The 21935-nt window shown below is 34.0% G+C and overlaps 1 protein-coding gene across 1 annotated transcript; it reads left to right on the top strand.

The window, feature by feature from the left end:
- The first annotated feature begins 3218 nt into the window (after window positions 1–3218).
- Window positions 3219–17857, top strand: LOC111389180 (probable WRKY transcription factor 32). Its single transcript, XM_023014072.1, has 7 exons — window positions 3219–3471; window positions 12647–12730; window positions 12862–12914; window positions 14371–14849; window positions 15096–15299; window positions 15419–15577; window positions 17229–17857. The coding sequence occupies exons 1-7, from the start codon at window positions 3300–3302 to the stop codon at window positions 17443–17445; spliced, it is 1368 nt and encodes a 455-aa protein (XP_022869840.1). The 5' UTR covers window positions 3219–3299; the 3' UTR covers window positions 17446–17857.
- Window positions 17858–21935: the final 4078 nt, after the last annotated feature.

A 21935-nucleotide genomic window follows, 5' to 3' on the forward strand; every position in this document is an offset into this window, starting at 1 on the left:
ACCAGCAAAACAATTAAAATGATAAAAAATAATATTGTGAAATCTCAAAAATATATATATATATATATATATATATATATATATATATATATATATATATATGATGATTATTTCAAGCTATTTGAGGAGAGTATTAAGTTGAAGAAGATAAATAGCTCTGCATTAAGAAATTGCATGATCTTGAATTAAAAAAATAAGAGACTAGAAATAAAATTTGAGGAGTTAACTAGAAGTTTGAATATATTGGAGATTGTAACAAAGTCATTAGAAAACAAGATTAAGACTCTTGTAAGTGATCTTGAGAAATCTAATGCACAACTTTTTTTTTTTTTGAAGTCGCGAGTTTCAACTTTCAACATGAGATTGATTTCCCTTTCTCATTCTTTCTAATTTTGCTTAACCATCCCGTGTAAACTGCCTGACATTCTCTATGAACTTTCTCATTAATAGACTTAGAAAATTTAATACAAAGACTCCTATAAAATTAAAAAGAAATTAGGTAATTTATTATACAAAGAATTGTGAAAAAAGAAAGGAAAATGATAAAATGAACAAAAAAAAAATGGAAAAGAAGCAAAATGATTTTTGCATGGAACAAAACGATCAATATCATTTTACCATAATATCCATGGTAAATCTCTTGATATCTATTCGTCCAATTAATCGATTATTTCAATTGACAAAAATCGAGATTTGAAATTCTAGAACCCTTGAAAATCAACTAAGAACATATCATTTCAACCCTATACAGCAAATTCATACACACACAGAAAAATAAAAAAAGAAGAAGACATTTTTAGATCTAGATTTATTAAGATATACTTTAAAAAGTCTAGAGAGGTAGTATTTGTTAGAGAGTGAATAGATTACTTTCCCTAATAACTTAAAGGTTTAAATGAATTTAGTTCAACATGGTATCAAAGCAAATAAATACTTGAGTTCAAGTGTCACGTTACTTATTTGTCAACATGCATTGTGCACGTCATGCATTTGTTTAAATAGTAAATCATGTAGTGAAGTGCTTTATTAACAAGAAAAATGAATATGTGTCACCCTTTTTACTTAAGTTTTACACATGATGGTTCACACTATTTATCGTAATATTTAGTGGCTGCTGAGTTTTTCTAGCTAATAATTTGTTAATTTGTAAGTCATCTTGTAGCTAGTTTGATTATGAGACTTGTGACATTTGTTCTAGTAGACTTTAAATGGATTCTGATGTTCAATTTATCTTTGCATGTATACGGAAAATTCGAGAATAAATGCAGTTGGTTTTCATTTCCCAATTAGACATGCTTTCCGTGAAGTACTTGTGGACGATATTATAGTTAGTTCTTAAGAAGTGCTTTTGTTACTGTAAGTCATGCTCGATATAATGAATTAGACAACCTTAAATCTAATTAAAAATGAAAGACGTTATATAATCCTGTTCAATTCATAGTGTTACTGGTTTCACCTACAATATCATAGCATATTGCACACAATAATGACCTTTTCTTAAAAGAGGAAAAAAAAAGAATTATAAAAGTATGGACAAATTGTCTCGTACGAGGATGGCAAAGATCACTTGAGGTTTTCATTTGGTTTGGTCTCTTGGTCCATCTCTTTGTGCCCTTCTGCAATAAAGTGAAAAAGTACAAGTAAAAACGAAAAGATAAGAAAAGAAATTGTTATAAAAAAAAAAAAAAAAAAGGTTAAACCCTAACCTTAAAGGTCCCCCACCATCTCTGCTCTGGAGTATCGTGAAAAAGGTAAATCGTAGGTTATACCTCCAAGGGTATATGGTGGAAGGCTATTTATACACTTGCACTTACCCAAGAGTCAAATCCATATTTCAGGATTTGAACCTTTGACGCAGCAGCTTCAAGTAAAGCTAGATTTCTCCACCCTCCCCTTTTACCACTTGGAGATGTGCCCTAGGGGCAAAAGAAATTGTTATTAATGTATGTATAGATGTCAAACGCTAATGTGGCTATCAATTGCAATCACTCATCCCAAGTGGACGTTATTGTTATGCCAAATCAACACTTTAAATTTTGGGAACTGCTACGTTGATCGATTTCTATACGCCAATTTACAATCTATATAACTAAATAACATTTTTTTACTCGATAAACTCGAAAAGCATTAAAAGCTTAAATTATATTGGAGTGAAATGCAATGATTTAGTAGACACAAATTAAAGTACCGAAACCTTATTGGAGACCAAATTCAATTGACACGATTAAAGTAGAATGACTTAATTGAAAGTCGGCCATTGATGAAATTAACCCGCACCTTAATTGTAGCTTAGATATGACGACTTGAAGATAAAAATATAAAGAAGAAGTATGTGTTAATGACAATAAATATAAGCAACCTCCAAAAATAAGCCTCGGATAAGAAGGATTCGAGTCAACTTTTTTCCTTCCTACTTCGTTGCCCTTTCACACTTTCTAAATTAATGGAAGAATAGAGTTGAAAAAGAAAAAATAATTTTTAAATAAATATGACAAACAAACCCTCTATCTATTTGAAATATGAAAAATTAAGAAACTATAGTAGTTTGGAAAAAAAATTAAGTGCTTGTTTAGTAGGGATTTTGTTAATTAATTTTTTGACCGTTAGAGATAAAGTGAGTCTTACCCGTGAGATAAAAATTCAAAAATGACGACTGAATTAGTAAAATAACGGTAAAAAAAAAATTGATGTTAATTGAATTAAAATCTTTACCAAATATGCTCGACAAATTAATTTTACTTCGTTCAAAGGATAACAAATTTTCTTCTATTTCCAACTCTCCTAAAAAAAATTTAAAAAGAAAAAGAAGAGTTTATTTTCCCTCTCTCCTACCGAAAACATCCCTTAGCAAGCCAATTTTCCCGTTTTGTTTAGTGTAATTATTTTGCCGGCCTAAGGGTATTAGTGTAATATTAGTACAAGAACCAGATTCAACACTAGTCAAAACAACTGGCCCAGAAACCCGCACAAAAATCCAAACCCGGAATAAATGTCCGATTGACGTAATTAAATTCCCGATTAGCATAATTTAATTATAATTAAATTTCCCTACTTTCCAGTCATAAAATCCTAACTCCACGCCACTCGCCAATATTCCCAACTTTAAAATGACAATTTACAACCTTCGTTACATTCATTACCCTTCTTCATTCTCCGTTAATAATATCTTAATAAGGGGTAATTGTGTCATTTAACATCGACGGTTCGATAAAAAGAGGAAGCCTTTACCTTCTCTTTCTTCTTCGTCTTCACAAAACACGCACTTACGCTCTATTGTGTGTGGGAATCTGGCCACGGAAATGAATGAACAGGCCGCAAAAACTCTGGAAGGAACGGAAATGGAAAATTCGAAGCCACTCAAGGAAGAAGAAATTCGAGAAAAAATTGGGAAAGATGATGAACGGAGTGGAGGAAGTAGTTGTTTTCCAGTTCAGAGTACTTCAATTGGAGTAGCAGAAGAATCAAAAGAATCTGAATTTAAAGTTCTTCCGTCCGCACAATTGTCGGAGAGTGATTTCAAATCCAATTTTAGTTTCTCGTCTGAACGTCTCTCTGGTACCTCTGATTCCTTCTATTAATCGGTGCATTTTGTTTATAATTTTTAAATGAATTCTGCCGATGAAATTTTCGTGTGCATTTGTATACGTTAGACTAAAGCAAAGTGATTGATGAATTTTTGTTCGCAGAGGTGCCGGTGGAATATTCTCTGCAACCGCTAGTCTCGGATGATGAAATTAAGGTTAGCAGCAAGTTGCGTGGTCCATTTTTCGAATCATTTTAGATTAAATTTGACCTCTTGGTTTTTCATACGATAAAATTTATTGGATTGCAATTGTTCTTTTCTCAAATATTTTCCCTTGAAAATGAGTTGAATTCGTTTGTTGATATAGACTCTTGATTAGTTTAATTTGACATAAAATAAAAAGGTGAAGTGGATTGCACAAGAACGCAGAATCAGAATTTAATTTGCATGTGAATTATTCGCAATTTCTTTTCGTTTTCTTTTAGCTATGCAGTCTTGACGGAAATGCATAGCAGCCACCCTAGCTCGTTTGTGAATTTGCTTTTTTTCTCAGTTAACAACATTGTTGGTGGCTAAATCCTAAATGCTTAAGTTTTACAATTATGTTTGATCCTTAAAGATCGTATTCTTCTTGCTATTTTCTAAATTTTGCATACTATCACGTCATATAAATGCAGTATTGAACCTAAGATAGTTAATATATCCAATAGATGAAATAAAATCAATATATAAAGGCTTAAACTACTCTTCTTAACAAGACTGACCTTTTAAGATCATACTTCAAGTCTTAATACTTCTTTTATCTCTACGTTAGTGTAGGAACTAGGCAAGTACGTTATTTATAGAGATTAGGGAAATCTAAGATTCACTGTGATCAAGCTGCGAAACTTGTAAGGCCTTTTTGGTGGAATGGAGTGTGCAATATTTGACAATGTTAAAAGAAGAAATAAAGTCAAAATCCTATTCGTCGTAATGTTGAATTGTATCCACGACTACGTAGTTAACACTAATTAATGCTTTTTAAATATATTACGAGCCAGTTTATCAAGATTTTTGAAAAATCAAAAGCAACTTTTGAGAATAAAAAGTTGTTTTTGAACCTATTTTTAACGGAATGTGCTATACGTACATGGACATTGACACGCCGGTGTACACTCTCCTCACAAGGGGGCTCACGAATTTTTTTTTTTTAATTTGGTGTGCGCACCTCCGTCTTATGAGGAATGTGTTAATGTCGGTGTACAAATAGCATAATTTATTTTTAAATAATTTTTTGAACACAAATGTATACTCTACAAATCTAGAAATGTGTGCTTACATCATCTAAATATGACTCCACAAGGCCATTTTCTTGAAAAAATTCCCAAATAATTATGACAACCTCACTAATTGTAATTATAGCATTATGGACTTAATTATGGCTTTCAAATTGTGCTTAATATCATATTTAGTTTTATTTATTTATTTACACCCCGTTTGGTACCCTTTTTTTCAAAATACATTTTTCTCTCTTCTTTTCAACCACATATTCTTTATTAAAATAATATTACACGTAAATCAAAAATTTTTCCTTATTTTTCAACCACACATTTCCCATCAATTTACTATTCAAAAATATATTTGTACATAAAAATATCTCCCAAACACCCTTTTATATATTTTACGTGTTTGGTTGTGCAGCAGGAATTGACGCTTTTGACTGTGGATAAGAAAAAACTGAACCTCTTTAAGGAATTTGCATAAAATATGCTTACAAGTTTCTCAAAGTCAGAGAGACTTGCCATAAATATAGGCTGCTGTTAGAAACGTAAAGTGAGTCGTGATTATTTATGGCGATTGCACGGGTGATCTCAGCACCATCCACATTTTTGTCGAGTCGAGCTGGTTCAACCTGTCAAAAAAGAGACGAGTTAAAGCAAGCTTTGACAAAAGTAGACAAAATTAAGAAGAAAAAAATCCAAAACGCCTAAATTTGTTCGACTAGGCAAGCAGTTAAACCTTGGCCGCCTTAAAATTTTTAAGGATAAATATATATGTACAAACAAATGTGTACAAAATGAGTTTCTTACTCTCACTAACAAGCGGTCCTCACGTGAATTTAAAAATGTCGGCTCGTGGTCCCCAACTTCTATTGTGAGTAGTGAGTAAAGGATTTTGTAAAAAAAGTTTGTAAGTGTTGCATGATCCAAATTTTAAAGTACGTACAACTAGGTTGATATGCTTTAAATTTGTAAGGGTGTGTTTGGTAATCAATACTAGATAGGAAAAATGAGTATAATAAAAATAATTTTATCATCTTTTTTTTATTTTTTATTTTACTTTCCTAGATATATCTTGTAGACTAATATAATCCAACACATTCTACCAAACATGCCATAATTTGCGTTAAAAAGCAGTCTTTAAGTTCCTGCCTACCATTGAAATTACTCTTTTGTCCATCTTCCAGTTTTCTTCTTGAATGGAATAATTAGCACAAACGAGAAGTTTTTGGCCTAAAATAAAATAATGTTACTTTAATTACCTACATAATGAGCACTTTGACTGAAATAACCTAAAATTGAAGTTACTTATTTCTGATTATTTAATTCAATTATCATGCATCATTTGGTGGAATGATGAATCACAGCCAAAAAAAAAAAAAATAAAGTAATTATTTTCTTGGCATAATCTTGAAGATGAAGCTTATCAGTAGTGAATGAATTATTGTGCCCTTCTGGGGGTGGGGTTTATAATGACCATAAGTAAACATCCAATATTCATTGTTTGTAATTATTTTTACCATGTGAAGATAAAGTTAGTGAAACTTTGAATATTTTTATTGATTTGGGAAAAATCATCATTTTTAGATAAATCTTCATTTTTCGCATAAAATTGGATTTGACTTCTAAAATTTGATAGTGGACTAAATATACATATTTCGCAAGTAATACGTAATATAATTAGATGGTATAGTAAGATTTAGCTTGTGAGGTTGTGTTAACCTTGTTAAACATAATACCTTGATCTCACTACAATGATGGCGACAAAGCCAGGAGCCAGTGGTGTTGGTCGGTGGTTGATAATATGGTCACAGAGATGGTGGTGGTTGGGTCAAAATCCAAATCTACACGACGGTTAAGGATATGCGGTGATGGTTCTTTGTGGTAGTCATTGTGGTTGGGTCAAAATCCAAATCTATACGATGGTTAAGGGTGTACGATGATGGTTCTTGGTGGTAGTCATTGTGGTCGGTGGCTATCGGTTCCGGAGGGGAGGTGGGGAGCTTGTAAAGTTAGTAAAGTGTGATTAAAAAGGTAGTAAAAGGAAACGTAAAACTTCAAAATTAAAACAAGGGCTATGTTAAGGTCTAGATTCAAGTGGTAAGAGCGAAGTCTTACCAATAAACATTAGAATAACTTGTAAAAGTTATGGAGGAAGAAAGAAGCAATCTTGCGAGTTTCTTTGGTAGCCTCCCGATAAGTGAATAGTGCAGTGATGTTTGATAGAAGGACCTACATTCTGGGGCTTTTTGTAAACGTTTTGGGCATTCTTGTAGTGTCGTAAATGGCACAACATTTGTAATTTCCACAATTGATAAACAATCGGCTTTCTAAAGATCAAGTCATGTCTATTGCATTAATGAATAATATCTAACATATTAATGAAGAACAAGATTTTAACCTTTTTTTTTTAAATTATATCAGGTATTGTATACCAAACTTGTTATTAATTTTTGCTCATAGATAGAATGGGCAAGAAAATAACTGCTCGCAAGCACAAGAGTCACAAGAGAATGTTAGACCGGAAGATTTAAATAGAAAAATACGTTGTTGAGATGATATTTAGTATATAATAATAGATCACGCTAGGCACCAAAAAAAAAAAAAAACTTTTTAAATATTATTTAACACAATTTAATCTGCCTCAATAAGCATGTCGAGTTTTGTTATAAGTGAAAATATTAATGGAAAAAATAAATAACCACAAAGATTTCAAATACACTTTAAAAAATAAGAAACTTGATTACCTGATAGCAATTTTGTGACTTATTAATTAATTAAATAGGTCAATGTCACAATAATACACTATTTATGGTCACAATCATGTATTAGTCATAAATCGCACAAGGTCACAATTACAATTTAGATCACGTATTATTTATTGATTACAAATTACTCATTTCAATAAATACAATAGTTCATGACAATTGCTCTTAATTCCACCCCACCACCACTATCACCACCCAAACATTGTTGTCACCTCATTACCAACACCGCCACCATGCAATTCTGTGCAGAGTACCATCACCACATAGATATGTACCAAACATCACTGCCACCTCACTAACACCACCATGGAGATTTGTACACATAAATTTTTGAAATTGGTATTTAAGGTTTTAAGGTAATTTTCTCAATATTGATATACTTTGATCAAGTTGGGTTTTACGAAGATGAAATTTCATTGCAGCAAGTTTTTAAAGATTAGAATTCTAAAATCAGGCTTAAGGTCTAATTATTTAATAATCAGGTGATAATTTAATTATTAATAATAATTTAAACTTAAGTTAATCCCCTATCCACCCACTTCCCAATCAACTCTTACGGTGTGTTTGATTACCAATATTTTTCCATGAAAAATGTGTTTTTTTAACTCAAATTCTTAATTCCGTGCTGTTTGATTGCCATTTTTTTATGGAAAATATTTTTTCACTTTTAGTCACATGACCATATTTTCCTGAAAATCAGGGAAAATATTTCCTTTAGGAGGAGTAGGATTTCATTTTCCAGATAATTCACTCTCTCTCATCTGCCCACCAATAAAAAATGAACAAATATAATATTTTCTAATCGAACCCATTTAATTGACAATTTTCATGCAAATAAATTCTAGGCAATTGAATTATTTAGAATTTATTTTCTTTCCATGCAAATTTCATGTTTGCAATCAAACGCACCATTAGCCTAATTTCATTCACAAACCTATCTTGTTTCTCTTTTTTCTCTATCTACCCACTCAACTTTCCATAGCGACAAAGCAAATGCCTTAAAATTGGGAAGTACACAACATCGACGCTTCAACTCTTCCCTCTCCATGTGAAGCTCAATTCGTCGTTTCACGGGACGTGAAGAACACCATTTGGTGGGACTGTGCGCGCTAACGATCTGCACTAGGTTCGTCGATCTATATTGATGACCTAAAATGCTGGGGGAGGCATAACTGTTGCAAGCTTGCCTTCGACGGTAGGAAGGACCAGGTTGTTTAGAGAAGGTATAATTGCTATAGATTTAGAAACTAATGGTAGTCACACGAGTGCTAATCGTCGACGGCTAATATACTGGTGTGGTGGCGTCGTTGATGCAGCCTATGGTGGTGGTAATGGTGATTTGGGAATACTACGTTTTTTTCAGCAGGGGTAACGTCGAGGTGTAGTAGTAGTGTTGATGCTACTTGTGGTCGTAGTAGTGGTGGTTTGTGACTGCTGTGGTTTTCAACAGTGGTGGCATTATGGTGTGGTGGTGGCAACTGCCAGTGTGCAGTTGCAGTGCATATGTGGTGTGTAGTGGGTTGATAGGTTCAAATCTAATTGGTGGTGATAATGGTGAGGTGGTAGTGTTGTGGTTGTAGTGTTGTGTTGTTATTGTGGATGGTGACTGTGGAGGTGGTAGAGGCGACGACGGGGGGATGGAATGAAGAGTGTTTGTGACTAATTATTTCGTTGATTTGTGACCAAGTATTAGTGGTGGATCCGGATTAGAGTTGGGTGTTTGGTATATGTGACCAACTATTTGATTCTTTGTGACTATTTATTAAACTGTGACATTAAAATTTGATAATTTACTACTAAAAAAATAATGTATGACCAACAAATTTGAAAATATGTAATCAATAGATAAATTGTGACCTATAATTTTTTTGGTTTGTGACCAACAAAATAAACTATAACTTGTAAAATTTTGATTTGTGACATTAAAATAATTTGTGACAAATTAATTTGATAATATCTAACCAATAAATAAGTTGTGATCTATAATTATGTACATATAACCATTAATTGTATAATTGTGACCTTATTACATTTAATTAATAAAATATTTTTAATTAATAAATAAATATTTAATTTTTGCATTTTTAAACATAAGACCTGAAAATTGAATTGGTGATACTTAATACCTAATTTATGATTTTTTTTTCCCCACCTTTACGAATGTAATGGACCAATAAACATTTGATGGACTTTATGTTCTTCCCAAAACCTTCCACCATTATGAGAAAATGAAATTGACGAAAATGACACTAAAACAGGGGAGATATTGTAAAAGCTTCATAATTCATAGGCATTAAATTAGATAATATTTTTTCTATGGTGTGGTAGAGGAGGTTAAATGCACAGACACACGGGCATATCTGCTATCAGCAAAACAATTAAAATGATAAAAAATAATATTGTGAAATCTCAAGCATATTTTTTTTTGAAGTCGCGAGTTTCAACTTTCAACATGAGATTGATTTCCCTTTCTCATTCTTTTTAATTTTGCTTAACCATCCCGTGTAAAATGCGTGACATTCTCTATGAACTTTCTAATTAATAGACTTGGAAAATTTAATACCAAGACTCATATAAAATTAAAAAGAAAATCAAGTAATTTATTATACAAAGAATTGTGAAAAAAGAAAGGAAAATGATAAAATGAACCAAAAAAAAGGGAAAAAAAGCAAAATGATTTTTGCAAGGAACAAAAACAATCGATTAATATCATTTTACCATAATATCCATGGTAAATCTCTTGTAATCTATTCGTCCAATTAATCGACTATTTCAATTGACAAAAATCGAGATTTGAAAATCTAGAACTCGTGAAAATCAACTAAGGACATATCATTTCAACCCTATACTGCATATTCATACACACTCAAAAAAATTAAAAAGAAGACATTTTTAGAGCTAGATTTATTAATATTTACTCGAAAAAGTCTCGAGAGGTAGTATTTGTTAGAGAGTGAATAGATTACTTTCCCTAATAATTTAAAGGTTTAAATAAGTTTAGTTCAACATGGTATCAAAGCAAATAAATACTTGAGTTCAAGTGTCACGTTACTTATTTGTCAACATGCATTGTGCACATGTCATGCATTTGTTTAAATAGTAAATCATGTCTTGAAGTGATTTATAAAAAGAAAAATGAATATGTGTCGCCCTTTTTACTTAAGTTTTTAAACATGATCGTTCACACTATTTATCGTAATATTTAGTGGCTGTTGAGTTTTTCTAGCTAATAATTTGTTAATTCGTAAGTCATCTTGTAGCTAGTTTGATTATGAGACTTGTGACATTTGTTCTAGTAGACTTTAAATGGATTCTGATGTTCAATTTATCTTTGCATGTATACGGAAAATTCGAGAATAAATGCAGTTGGTTTTCATTTCCCAATTAGACATGCTTTCCGTGAAGTACTTGTGGACGATATTATAGTTAGTTCTTAAGAAGTGCTTTTGTTACTGTAAGTCATGCTCGATATAATGAATTAGACAACCTTAAATATAATTAAAAATGAAAGACGTTATATAATCCTGTTTAATTCATTGTGTTACTGGTTTCACCTACAATATCATAGCATATTGCACACAATAATGACCTTTTCTTAAAAGAGGAAAAAAAAAGAATTATAAAAGTATGGACAAATTGTCTCGTACGAGGATGGCAAAGATCACTTGAGGTTTTCATTTGGTTTGGTCTCTTGGTCCATCTCTTTGTGCCCTTCTGCAATAAAGTAAAAAAGTACAAGTAAAAACGAAAAGAAAAGAAAAGAAAAGAAATTGTTATTAATGTATGTATAGATGTCAAACACTAATGTGGCTATCAATTGCAATCACTCATCCTAAGTGGACGTTATTGTTATGCCAAATCAACACTTTAAATTGTGGCAACTGCTACGTTGGTCGATTTCTATACGCCAATTTACAATCTATATAACTAAATAACATTTTTTTACTCGATAAACTCGAAAAGCATTAAAATCTTAAATTATATTGGAGTGAAATGCAATGATTTAGTATACACAAATTAAAGTACCGTCACCTTATTGGAGACCAAATTCAATTGACACGATTAAAGTAGAATGGCTTAATTGAAAGTCGGCCATTGATGAAATTAACCTGCACCTTAATTGTAGCTTAGATATGACGACTTGAACATAAGAATACAAAGAAGAAGTATGTGTTAATGACAATAAATATAAGCAACCTCCAAAAATAAGCCTCGGATAAGAAGGATTCGAGTCAACTTTTTTCCTTCCTACTTCGTTGCCCTTTCACACTTTCTAAATTAATGTAAGAATAGAGTTGAAAAAGAAAAAATAATTTTTAAATAAATATGACAAACAAACCCTCAATCTATTTGAAATATGAAAAATTAAGAAACTATAGTAGTTTGAAAAAAAAATTAAGTGCTTGTTTAGTAGGGATTTTATTAATTAATTTTTTGACCGTTAGAGATAAAGTGAGTCCTATTTATGAAAGAAGAATTCAAAAACGACGATTAAAATAGTAAAATAATAATTAAAAAATTAATTTTAATTGATGTTTAAACTGTACCAAAGAACTCTTAATCTATAGGCTATATCAAAATCCGGAACCATCCAAAATATGCTACATTCGCCTGTCACTTTAATAATTTATTAAACTAATCGTGCACCCGTCACTATAAATAATAATCTATTAGCTACCACCCTTGAGGTCACGTGTCAATTTCTTCATACAAGTGCACACGCGCTTTCGTCAATGGGTTTAAAGAATTTTAGGTAGCAAAATATTTGCAATAATTGTATCGCCTTTCGAGCCAAAATTTCTTTGGTTCATATGCATGGCTGTGATATGCATTTCTTGTAAAGCTTCCACGAGGATTCGTCTTCGAATTCTCTTCGTCCCTGACCATGCCATCTCTTTGGCACCCGGAAAATCTTCCGACCACCGTTACATTTTTTATTTTGTCTTTAATGCACCGATTCATAGTTTTCATTTCATTCTATTTAGTCTTTCATAATTTCCAAGAGCATTTGAAGTTTTTGATCAAATACGGTAAGGCTTTTAATCTATTTTGCATTGCATTGCTTTGATTTTGTGTTGCAGAAGAATCAAAAGAATCTGAATTTAAAGTTCTTCCGTCCGCACAATTGTCGGAGAGTGATTTCAAATCCAATTTTAGTTTCTCGTCTGAACGTCTCTCTGGTACCTCTGATTCCTTCTATTAATCGGTGCATTTTGTTTATAATTTTTAAATGAATTCTGCCGATGAAATTTTCGTGTGCATTTGTATACGTTAGACTAAAGCAAAGTGATTGATGAATTTTTGTTCGCAGAGGTGCCGGTGGAATATTCTCTGCAACCGCTAGTCTCGGATGATGAAATTAAGGTTAGCAGCAAGTTGCGTGGTCCATTTTTCGAATCATTTTAGATTAAATTTGACCTCTTGGTTTTTCATACGATAAAATTTATTGGATTGCAATTGTTCTTTTCTCAAATATTTTCCCTTGAAAATGAGTTGAATTCGTTTGTTGATATAGACTCTTGATTAGATTAATTTGACATAAAATAAAAAGGTGAAGTGGATTGCACAAGAACGCAGAATCAGAATTTAATTTGCATGCATGAATAATTGATAAGCTAATCTGTACTTTATGAGTTGCATATTGGATGTCTTCTTTTTCTATTTGAATGGTCAACATGTGTTTCAGCTTTGTTTATGAGAATTCTTTACCTATTATGCTACCATTACTAGAGTGCTGCGTATGTTCTTATCTTCATATTTGTATCCCCCCATTTTTTTCTTACCATATACAGTTTGAATGAGTTCGAAAAATATATGTTAGTTGAATACAGGTTTCATGGTTTTGTTAAGTCGGTTGTATCATAGGGAATATGGCTCATCCAGCTCCTGATGGCTAACTGGGTTAACTCTATTTTTAATATACAAAAAGTTGAGGCGAAATGACTGTTACTGGATATTTTCATTTGCTCGAGCCCGGGCCTTTTCATTAACTTCCATTAAACATATCTATCGGAACTTTTGATAATTAAATGGTTGTAAAGTTGAATGGCTAACTAGGTTGAGCTTCTTCTTCTTCTTTTTTTCCCTTTTTTTGTTTAAATAAAAAAAAGAAGATTGTGGCTAGATGACTGTTTCTGGGGAGTTTCATTCCCTCTAGTCTGGAAATGCCTTTCTTTAATTGGCATCTGTATGAAAGGACTTTCTGATACTGAAATTGTTGTAAATATTTATTGCTAACTAGATAAAGATCTCAATGTGTATATTATACAAAAAAATTGTAGCTAAATAACAGATTTTGAGTAGTTTTATTTCCTATAGTAGAGTTCTGTTTCTGGAACGTTCCACTCCCTCTAGTCTGGAAGGCCTTTCTTTAATTGGCGTATGTATGAATCGGACATTCTGATACTGGAATTGTTGTAGCATCTGATGGCTAACTAGATAAAGATCTCATTTTCTTTATATTGCTTAAAAAGTAGTGGCTAAATGACAGTGTCTGGAAGTGCCTTTGCTTGAATTGCGATTTTTCATATCAATCAGACCTGTTATACTGAAGTGAATGGATAATTTATCTATTCACTTATGTGTTCTTGCAGCAACTGGCTTCATTAATCCATGTTTTCATGCATATCTTGGCTTTTAAAAATATTTCATCCACTTGACAGCATGGCTAATGAGCACTTATGCTTACTTTTTGTTTATACATAGAGCAAGTCTGTTGTTGACTTAATTTTTTCTTATGTATGACAGAGGCGCACTGCACATATTTGATAATAAACAGTATGATTCCATAATTTCATCCTCGTATTCTTAATTATCTCAGGATCAAGTAAGAGTCACCCTCGAGGAACCTTTAATTGGTAATACTGGTCGCCATGTTGAGACACATAACCTGAGAAAGGTATATGATGGTCCGTCCAAGTTGAATCTCTCCCCAACTTCCACTTCAGAGAATATTTCACCAGGTTCATGTTCAGCTTTACAAGAAAGAAAATCATCACCTGTAGAGAATGGAAACAACTCATGTCTGGCAGAACAAGACAGGCAGAATTCTTCAAACCCGAAACTGTTATCAGCACCTAAGCTGAAGACTTCTACTGATGGGTACAATTGGCGGAAATATGGTCAAAAGCAAGTAAAGAGTCCTGAAGGTTCTCGGAGCTATTACAGATGCACGTTTTCTGAATGTCATGCCAAGAAGATTGAGTGCTGTGATCAGTTTGGCAATGTCATTGAGATTGTTTATAGAAGTCATCACAATCATGATCCACCTCAAAAGGTAAACTGCACAAGGGAAAGTAGGCATGCGTTATCAGTGGTGCCGGCCAATGAGAGTGACAATGCAGCTCGTCCACTAAGAGCTATTAATGAGTCCTCTTTGGAAAAACCTTCAGTGGAGATGGCTCAGATACCCGAGACAAAGCAACAGGATGCAACTAATTCTGATGAGACTGTGGAAATTAGTACAAAGGAAGAACATGTTAATGAACTTGAACTTAAAAAAAGGCAAGTTTCTGATTAAGTGACTGCCATTGCCAGGGAAAGTAGGCATGCGTTATCAGTGGTGCCGGCCAATGAGAGTGACAATGCAGCTCGTCCACTGAGAGCTATTAATGAGTCCTCTTTGGAAAAACCTTCAGTGGAGATGGCTCAGATACCCGAGACAAAGCAACAGGATGCAACTAATTCTGATGAGAATGTGGAAATTAGTACAAAGGAAGAACATGTTAATGAACTTGAACTTAAAAAAAGGCAAGTTTCTGATTAAGTGACTGCCATTGCCTTTCAAGTTATGTTACTTATGTTTCTTTTCCAGCTGATAGTTTGCTAGCAAATAAATCTGAGACTATTTCACCTCTTTGAATTTGTAGGCCGAAGAAAAGTGTCACCGGCGATGTGGTAACCATCGCCAAACCTGGAAAGAAATCTAAAACTGTTGTTGAGGAGGCTGGTGATGTGGGGATATCAGGAGATGGCTACAGGTGGCGCAAGTATGGACAGAAGATGGTGAAAGGGAACTGTCATCCTAGGTGAATTCCCAGTTTTCTATATTACATTGCGACTAACTCGTTGATTAGATTTATTTCATTATTGTTTTCCCTAACTGCCCAGTTTTCGAGAACTATGAGAAACTTCAATATGGTCTGCATTTTTGATAGTTTCTGTCTCTGTCCCTTCTGCACATCAACGTGGAATCGCATAATAATTCTTTCTTTTTCTAATTTTCATAGCTTAAAGTGATTTATCAAATTGGAAATTATTATGAACCTGATTTGCACGAGGGTAAACATATATAATTACATTTCGCACTCAGCACCACCTCCCCCACCCCCCACCCCCACCAAAAAAAAAAAAAAACACGCATTCATGGGCCTACTCAAGTATGTATGAGATCATCACCCGTAGCAAGTCTTTTTGAGCACAACAGGTCAACAAAGACATGGTGATAAAGATCTGTTAGTTATATATACATCACCTGGCTACTGGACTTGAAAAATGACTAAAAGTCACATAACGTTTTAGGCCCTCGATTAACTCAACAGTTTGTATTGGTAAATATGGCATATATAACAGTATAACGTAGAAAATCAAACTAAAGGAAAAAGAAGATTAAAGTGAGGGAGAGAGATTATAGCTCTTGATCTATACACATCTCTAAAAGATATCTCTTTCGAAACGAACTCAACACTTCTGATCCAGGTATTCTAGAGAAATTCCCCTATGCAATGAATATTTATGGAGATCCACAACAAATTAAAATTAGAGCTTCCTCTAGTATGATACAGTCTCTATTTTGTCCTTGCTATTTCAAAATAATACTCACATCATTGAATAGCACTGTTGAAATCTTTGTTTACTTTCATTAATTTACTTGTGCTTAAGTTTCTCTGGTATCTGGAATGCCTTCTTCCTATAGCTGTGTCGAATGATCCCTCCAACCTTGATCCATAGTAAAATAACTATATTGTATTTTGATAAAATTACGTACAGCTCCGTGACTATAGATTGCAGGCTCTGTTTACTAGAGAAAGCACAATAGGGTAGATTTCTAGACATGGGCTCCTAACTTAGATATTTGAGCAGTACTTAGGGATAAATCATTAATATAGATATATAGTCTAATTAATGCTGCAGATTCCCATGTATAACTTTTTTAGGTAGCATTCACCTTATAGCACATTATTGTCTTTAGATGGCAGCCTTTCTACAATCACATCACTACCTATATCCTAGATATATTGTTCCTGCTCTTTCTGAGATAGTAAGAAAATGGGAATTTCTTGTCATAATAGTTCAACTCTTGTCCTGTGCATGAGTTTAATCCATTTCACCGAGTTCAAGACATGCTCAAAATTGTACATTCTATGTGAATCTTAGAATAGTAAAGTGAAAGGCAAATGTCAGCTGTAGATATCTGGAAAGTTCACGAGCCTATTAAAACCTGTGGTTGAAGGCTTCCATCACGTCAGTGACCTCAACTATGACTTGATCATAAATTGGAGGATCCTTTGGTACTTTGCGGGTTGTAACAATACAAAATGGATGGATCAGTTCAAATCCTCCTCGCTATTCTGAACCTTGCACTATAGTCATAATGTGTTATTTTTAAAATTTTTGGAACTCTTAATATCCAAATTATTTCTACTTCAAGCTCTATCTTATGTAGTGACCAAATTTCAGGAACTACTACAGATGTACATCAGCCGGATGTCCTGTTCGGAAGCACACTGAGAAGGCTACAGATAGTTCAAGTGCTGTAATAGTATCATACACAGGAGTACATGATCATGAAATGCCGGTTCCAAAGAAAACTCGAGGCCCAACAAGTGATCCTCTAGTTGCTACTGCATCTCCTGGTTCCTTGAACAATGTGCAAATTAATGAGACTGAAGCGTAACTAATAAGAAATCTATTAAAAGTTTAGGCATTGAATCTGGACGGGAGAAAACAGTGGGATCCGATCAGACCCCGGTGAGCATGGATTTGAAATAAAGCCTAGTTGAAACCGAATGAGGACTTCAAAGTGGGATGGACACCACTGGAAGAGTTATTAAGATACGTTGCTCTTAATGGAAGTATGTAACTTCAAATAATCTTATTTGATTATTTGCTCTTTATTTTTTCTTGTATTTTCTTCTTATTTTAGCTTTAGTATCGGTAATTTGGCATAGGTTGGTTATTGTGGTAGTGTTTTAAAACTGATTTTGGTTAACTTTTGTACATTAGTGTGGAACAAATGAATTAGGTGTCTTTTTATCGAGGGTTGATTATGTGCAAAATTTCATAAATCGTTGGTGGTGAGATTTGAACTCGGTGTGAATCTGATATCACGTTAATTACATCATCTTTAAGTTTTTAGAGAAATGTCCGTTAAATTCATTTTATTATCGTCTTTGTCAAAGGATGGATTCCTCATCGATGCAACGTGCAACTATGTGTTGATTGCAGAGAGGGTGTAGGGCGAGCGTTAAACCTACCAAATGAGCTGTAAAATGCACTTCTTAATCGTCATAACATATTGAACTTTACCTACGGGCTTGTGTTTTATTTAGTCCAACATATTAATTATAAACAACATGTTTAATACGTTGAATGGGACACAAAGATGAATCTTGTCATATCACATGTGACCTTTGGTTATTAAATGAGTTAAAAATCACTAGTTGAGATATTATTATACTAAAGGAAAATAAAAAAAATAAAAAATTATATTTCCAAAAGGCATTTAAAAAAAATTTGTTGACACACTAAAAGTGCAGTCCAAATCAAACATTCCAAAGAGTGAAGTCCAATTGGGAAGTTCAGGATAAAGGTCCAAACATGATTATTGATGAATGTAGTGAAAGCCCACGAATACAGTAACATCATCGTCCAAACTTGCAAGACGCTCAGAATCTGAGCGAATGGAGTGCCTTACGGTCGCCCAGAGCGATGACCCCGTTCTCGTCCAAACCTTCAAATCGCCCAGAATCTTAGCAAATATAAAATATTATGGTTATCCAGAATAGCAGTTATTGAGTAATCTTATCACATTCCACGATTCAAGGAGCCCAGTTGAAGGCGGTTGAGCGACAAAGAGTAATGGTAACAGTTAGAGAGGGCAGTTCCACGACAAGTTAGTCACCATAACAGAAAGTGGGTAGTTATAAAGCAATCAAGAAGTTTGTCATGAGGAAATCATCAAGAGAATATAAAAAGGAAAATAAGACATCGAGAAGAGGGAATCAAACACTCTCAAACAGAGAATATGTAATTTTAATTTCTTAACTTAAACTTAAACACTTCTTTTAGTACTCGTGTGCTTGCGCTCCTTGGAGGCATTCTGTTTATTTCCAATTGTAAATTATCGCTAATAAAACACCCATTTTTGGGACTTTATTTCAAGAGGTATGTTCCTTACACAATTGTCTGACCCCTTTTTTAATTGTTAGCGACTACCCGCGCGAAACAATTTGGCACGCCCAGTGGGACCTTGGTGTTTGGTGTTGAGGATACAAAAAGTGAAACAATATGCCTCACAAATTTGATAAGGAAGCAGCAAGTCAGGGAGGAGTCCAGTCTGTGATCGAGCGATATAAGGAGCAGCGAAGCTCTCCACGAACAGAGGGACAGAATCAAAGCTGTCACAATCATTACGAACCAATGACAGAGTTGAGTCCTCGAACCATGCGTGCATTGCTTGGAGAACTCACACAGGATGTCGTTAAACAGGTAAATCTACGAAATGTTCATAATATGGAAAGATTTACCCAAAATGGGAATGCACATTATGACAATATGGCCAAACAACTGAATACATTAAATGAAATAATGAATAAGTTAGTAAGCTAAATTTGTCAACCAATTGTGCCTATTGCAAGTCACTTTCAAGTTAGGACAATTTTAGGACATAATTCCCCAATCCTAAGTCCAAATCAAGGGATAGAACCACATTTTGGTCCGTCTACTTCAAACCAAGGGGATGGTGTAATGTCAAATCAGAATAGTGGTAATGGTACATCTAACTTGGGGGGTAACCTAAATGTAAGAGACAATGTCCTAAATAATGGACAGAATACTCCACGTGTTAATGATGGAATAAATATTCAGGCTAATGGTAACAATGGCCCAAATCATGGCAACGTTGTTGCCAATCAAGGACCAAATATCAGGCCTCAGGCAAATCAACCGATCAACCAATCTGTAGGAATTTCATATGACCCCAACATCATGTTAAGAAATCAAATTATGGAAATAGTACAGGATCAAAGCATATCCATGGGTTAGAGGGTATAAAGTGCCAGAATTCTCATTATTTACCGGTCTATGATATATGTCTATTCTAGAACACATAGGACGATTCACACTGCAAAGTGGTGAAGTAACCGACTGCCATAAAATGAGGTTGTTCCGTAGTTCATTAATAGGAGTAGCTTTCTCCTGGTTCAATAATTTGCCAGCGAACTCTGTTCAAACATGACAACAATTGAAACAATTGTTCCATGCTCAGTTTTATAAGACTGGGTCTGAAATTACTTTAGTCGATTTGGCGAATCTACATCAAATGTCAAACAAATAGGTAGAAGGTTTCTTTCAAAGGTTCAAGACAGTAAGAAGTAAATATTTTGTACCTTTGCCCGAAAAGGAGTTTGTCAAAATCGCACAAAATTGTCTAAGATTTGATTTGAAAAAGAAATTTCAAGACAGGGAATTTCCTGATCTTTTTCAATTGAGCGCAAACGTGATTAGGTATGAACGATTAATAAGAGAAGAAGAGCAAATGAAAAATTCTAGCAAGGAGACTTATTATAGAGACCCGAATTTTGATGTTCATACAATTAATGACAAGTATTACGATCAAATCGAAATGTGTTTGGCCGAATTAATCAAAGGAGATGCGTATACTTGTCCTATAATGGCTAAGTCTAGATCGTCGGGCAAGGATGAACCTATAAAAGATGAAAACAAAAAGGCTAGAACGTTCTCATTCGATGTAACCAAAGCTGACCTTATATTTGATAAACTATATATGGATAAGCAGATAAAGTTGAGCGATAAATATAAGTTGCCAAGCCCTGAACAAATCAAAGGTAAAAAATATTGTAAGTGGCATAATGCATGGTCACATTTGACTAACAACTGTTTGGTTTTTCGCTATGTGTTACAGGATGCCATTGAATCGGGACGAATTACGTTCGAGGATAAGAAGAAGATGACAGTGGATGAAAACCCTTTCTCAGAGCCACTTGGGGTGAACATGGTGACGACTGGTTTAAAAAATAAGTTGCCAAAATTCAAGTTAGTTATAGATGATGGAGAGGAGGACCCTGGGCCACACTCCAGTGTCTTTGAATGTATCAAAGAGAAGAAGCCTAAAAAGGATGAAGACATGCTGTGTGCAAGATGTAAAGGAGAAGTGAGTGCAAATACAGAGAAACTCGAGATATGACAGCATCACCATCGTCATAGTTTTTTCCAAATGCTCAGCCTGTTAGAGGGCGAGGTACATCATTCTATAGGGGACCGCCTTTTGAGAGGCAATTCAGGTCAATAAATAATGGGAGAACATTCAGGCCGCAACCTCGCCAACCAAATGTATGGCATTCGTTCCAGTATAATGCAGGAAGTGTGATACCCTTCAATGAGATGACTAGAACCCAACAAAAGCATTTTCAACAGAATTATGGACGAATGATGAGGCAACAACAGAGAGTGTCACATCCTAAGGTGCCTAAACTACTCGATATAGCCAATTAATACGTTCTTCAAGACAGTGAAGAGACTGGTACAGGTGAATCAATAGAAGAATTGTCAGAGAGTTCTTCTGGGAGATCGAAGTTTGAGCGAGACAGAAGGGATAAAGAAGATCCAGATCAGTCCCTTACTATTCAGTTCGGTACGTTACCTCCTGTCATGGCTAATAACTATTTACTAGCCAATGAGTTCAAGAACAAAGAGAAAGAAGAAGAAGAAAGGAAGGATAACGAAGAAGAAGCATGTGTGCTGGAATGTGAAGAAGGCGAACCTTCTAGAAGAGCATACAATGATGGAGAGGATGATGGTATAACGGACATCGAAGAGGAAATTAATCTGGAAGTAGAAAGAAGAAAGAGAGGAGTATCACGCAATACCCTGTTGAAGCAACTACATAGAGAAGGAGTTCGTGAAATGGATTTGTTGGGAGAACCATCTGGGCGTTCTTTCGATTATTATGTGTTGTATGGGACACCCAAGAGAAAAAAAAGAGAGTATCTCGCTTTGAAAAGTATGGGTCACCTCCAAGAATATTGTCTCCTCCCACAGGTTGGGTAACCGAATAAGAAGCATTAGAAAATAATAAAGGAAATTCAGGAAGCGGAAACTCGGTGCGACATACTGCACGTTAACTTATCACAAAAGGATAATTCA

This window comes from Olea europaea, unplaced genomic scaffold, assembly GCF_002742605.1.
Source record: "Olea europaea var. sylvestris unplaced genomic scaffold, O_europaea_v1 scaffold568, whole genome shotgun sequence".
NCBI classification, from domain to species: Eukaryota; Viridiplantae; Streptophyta; class Magnoliopsida; order Lamiales; family Oleaceae; genus Olea; species Olea europaea.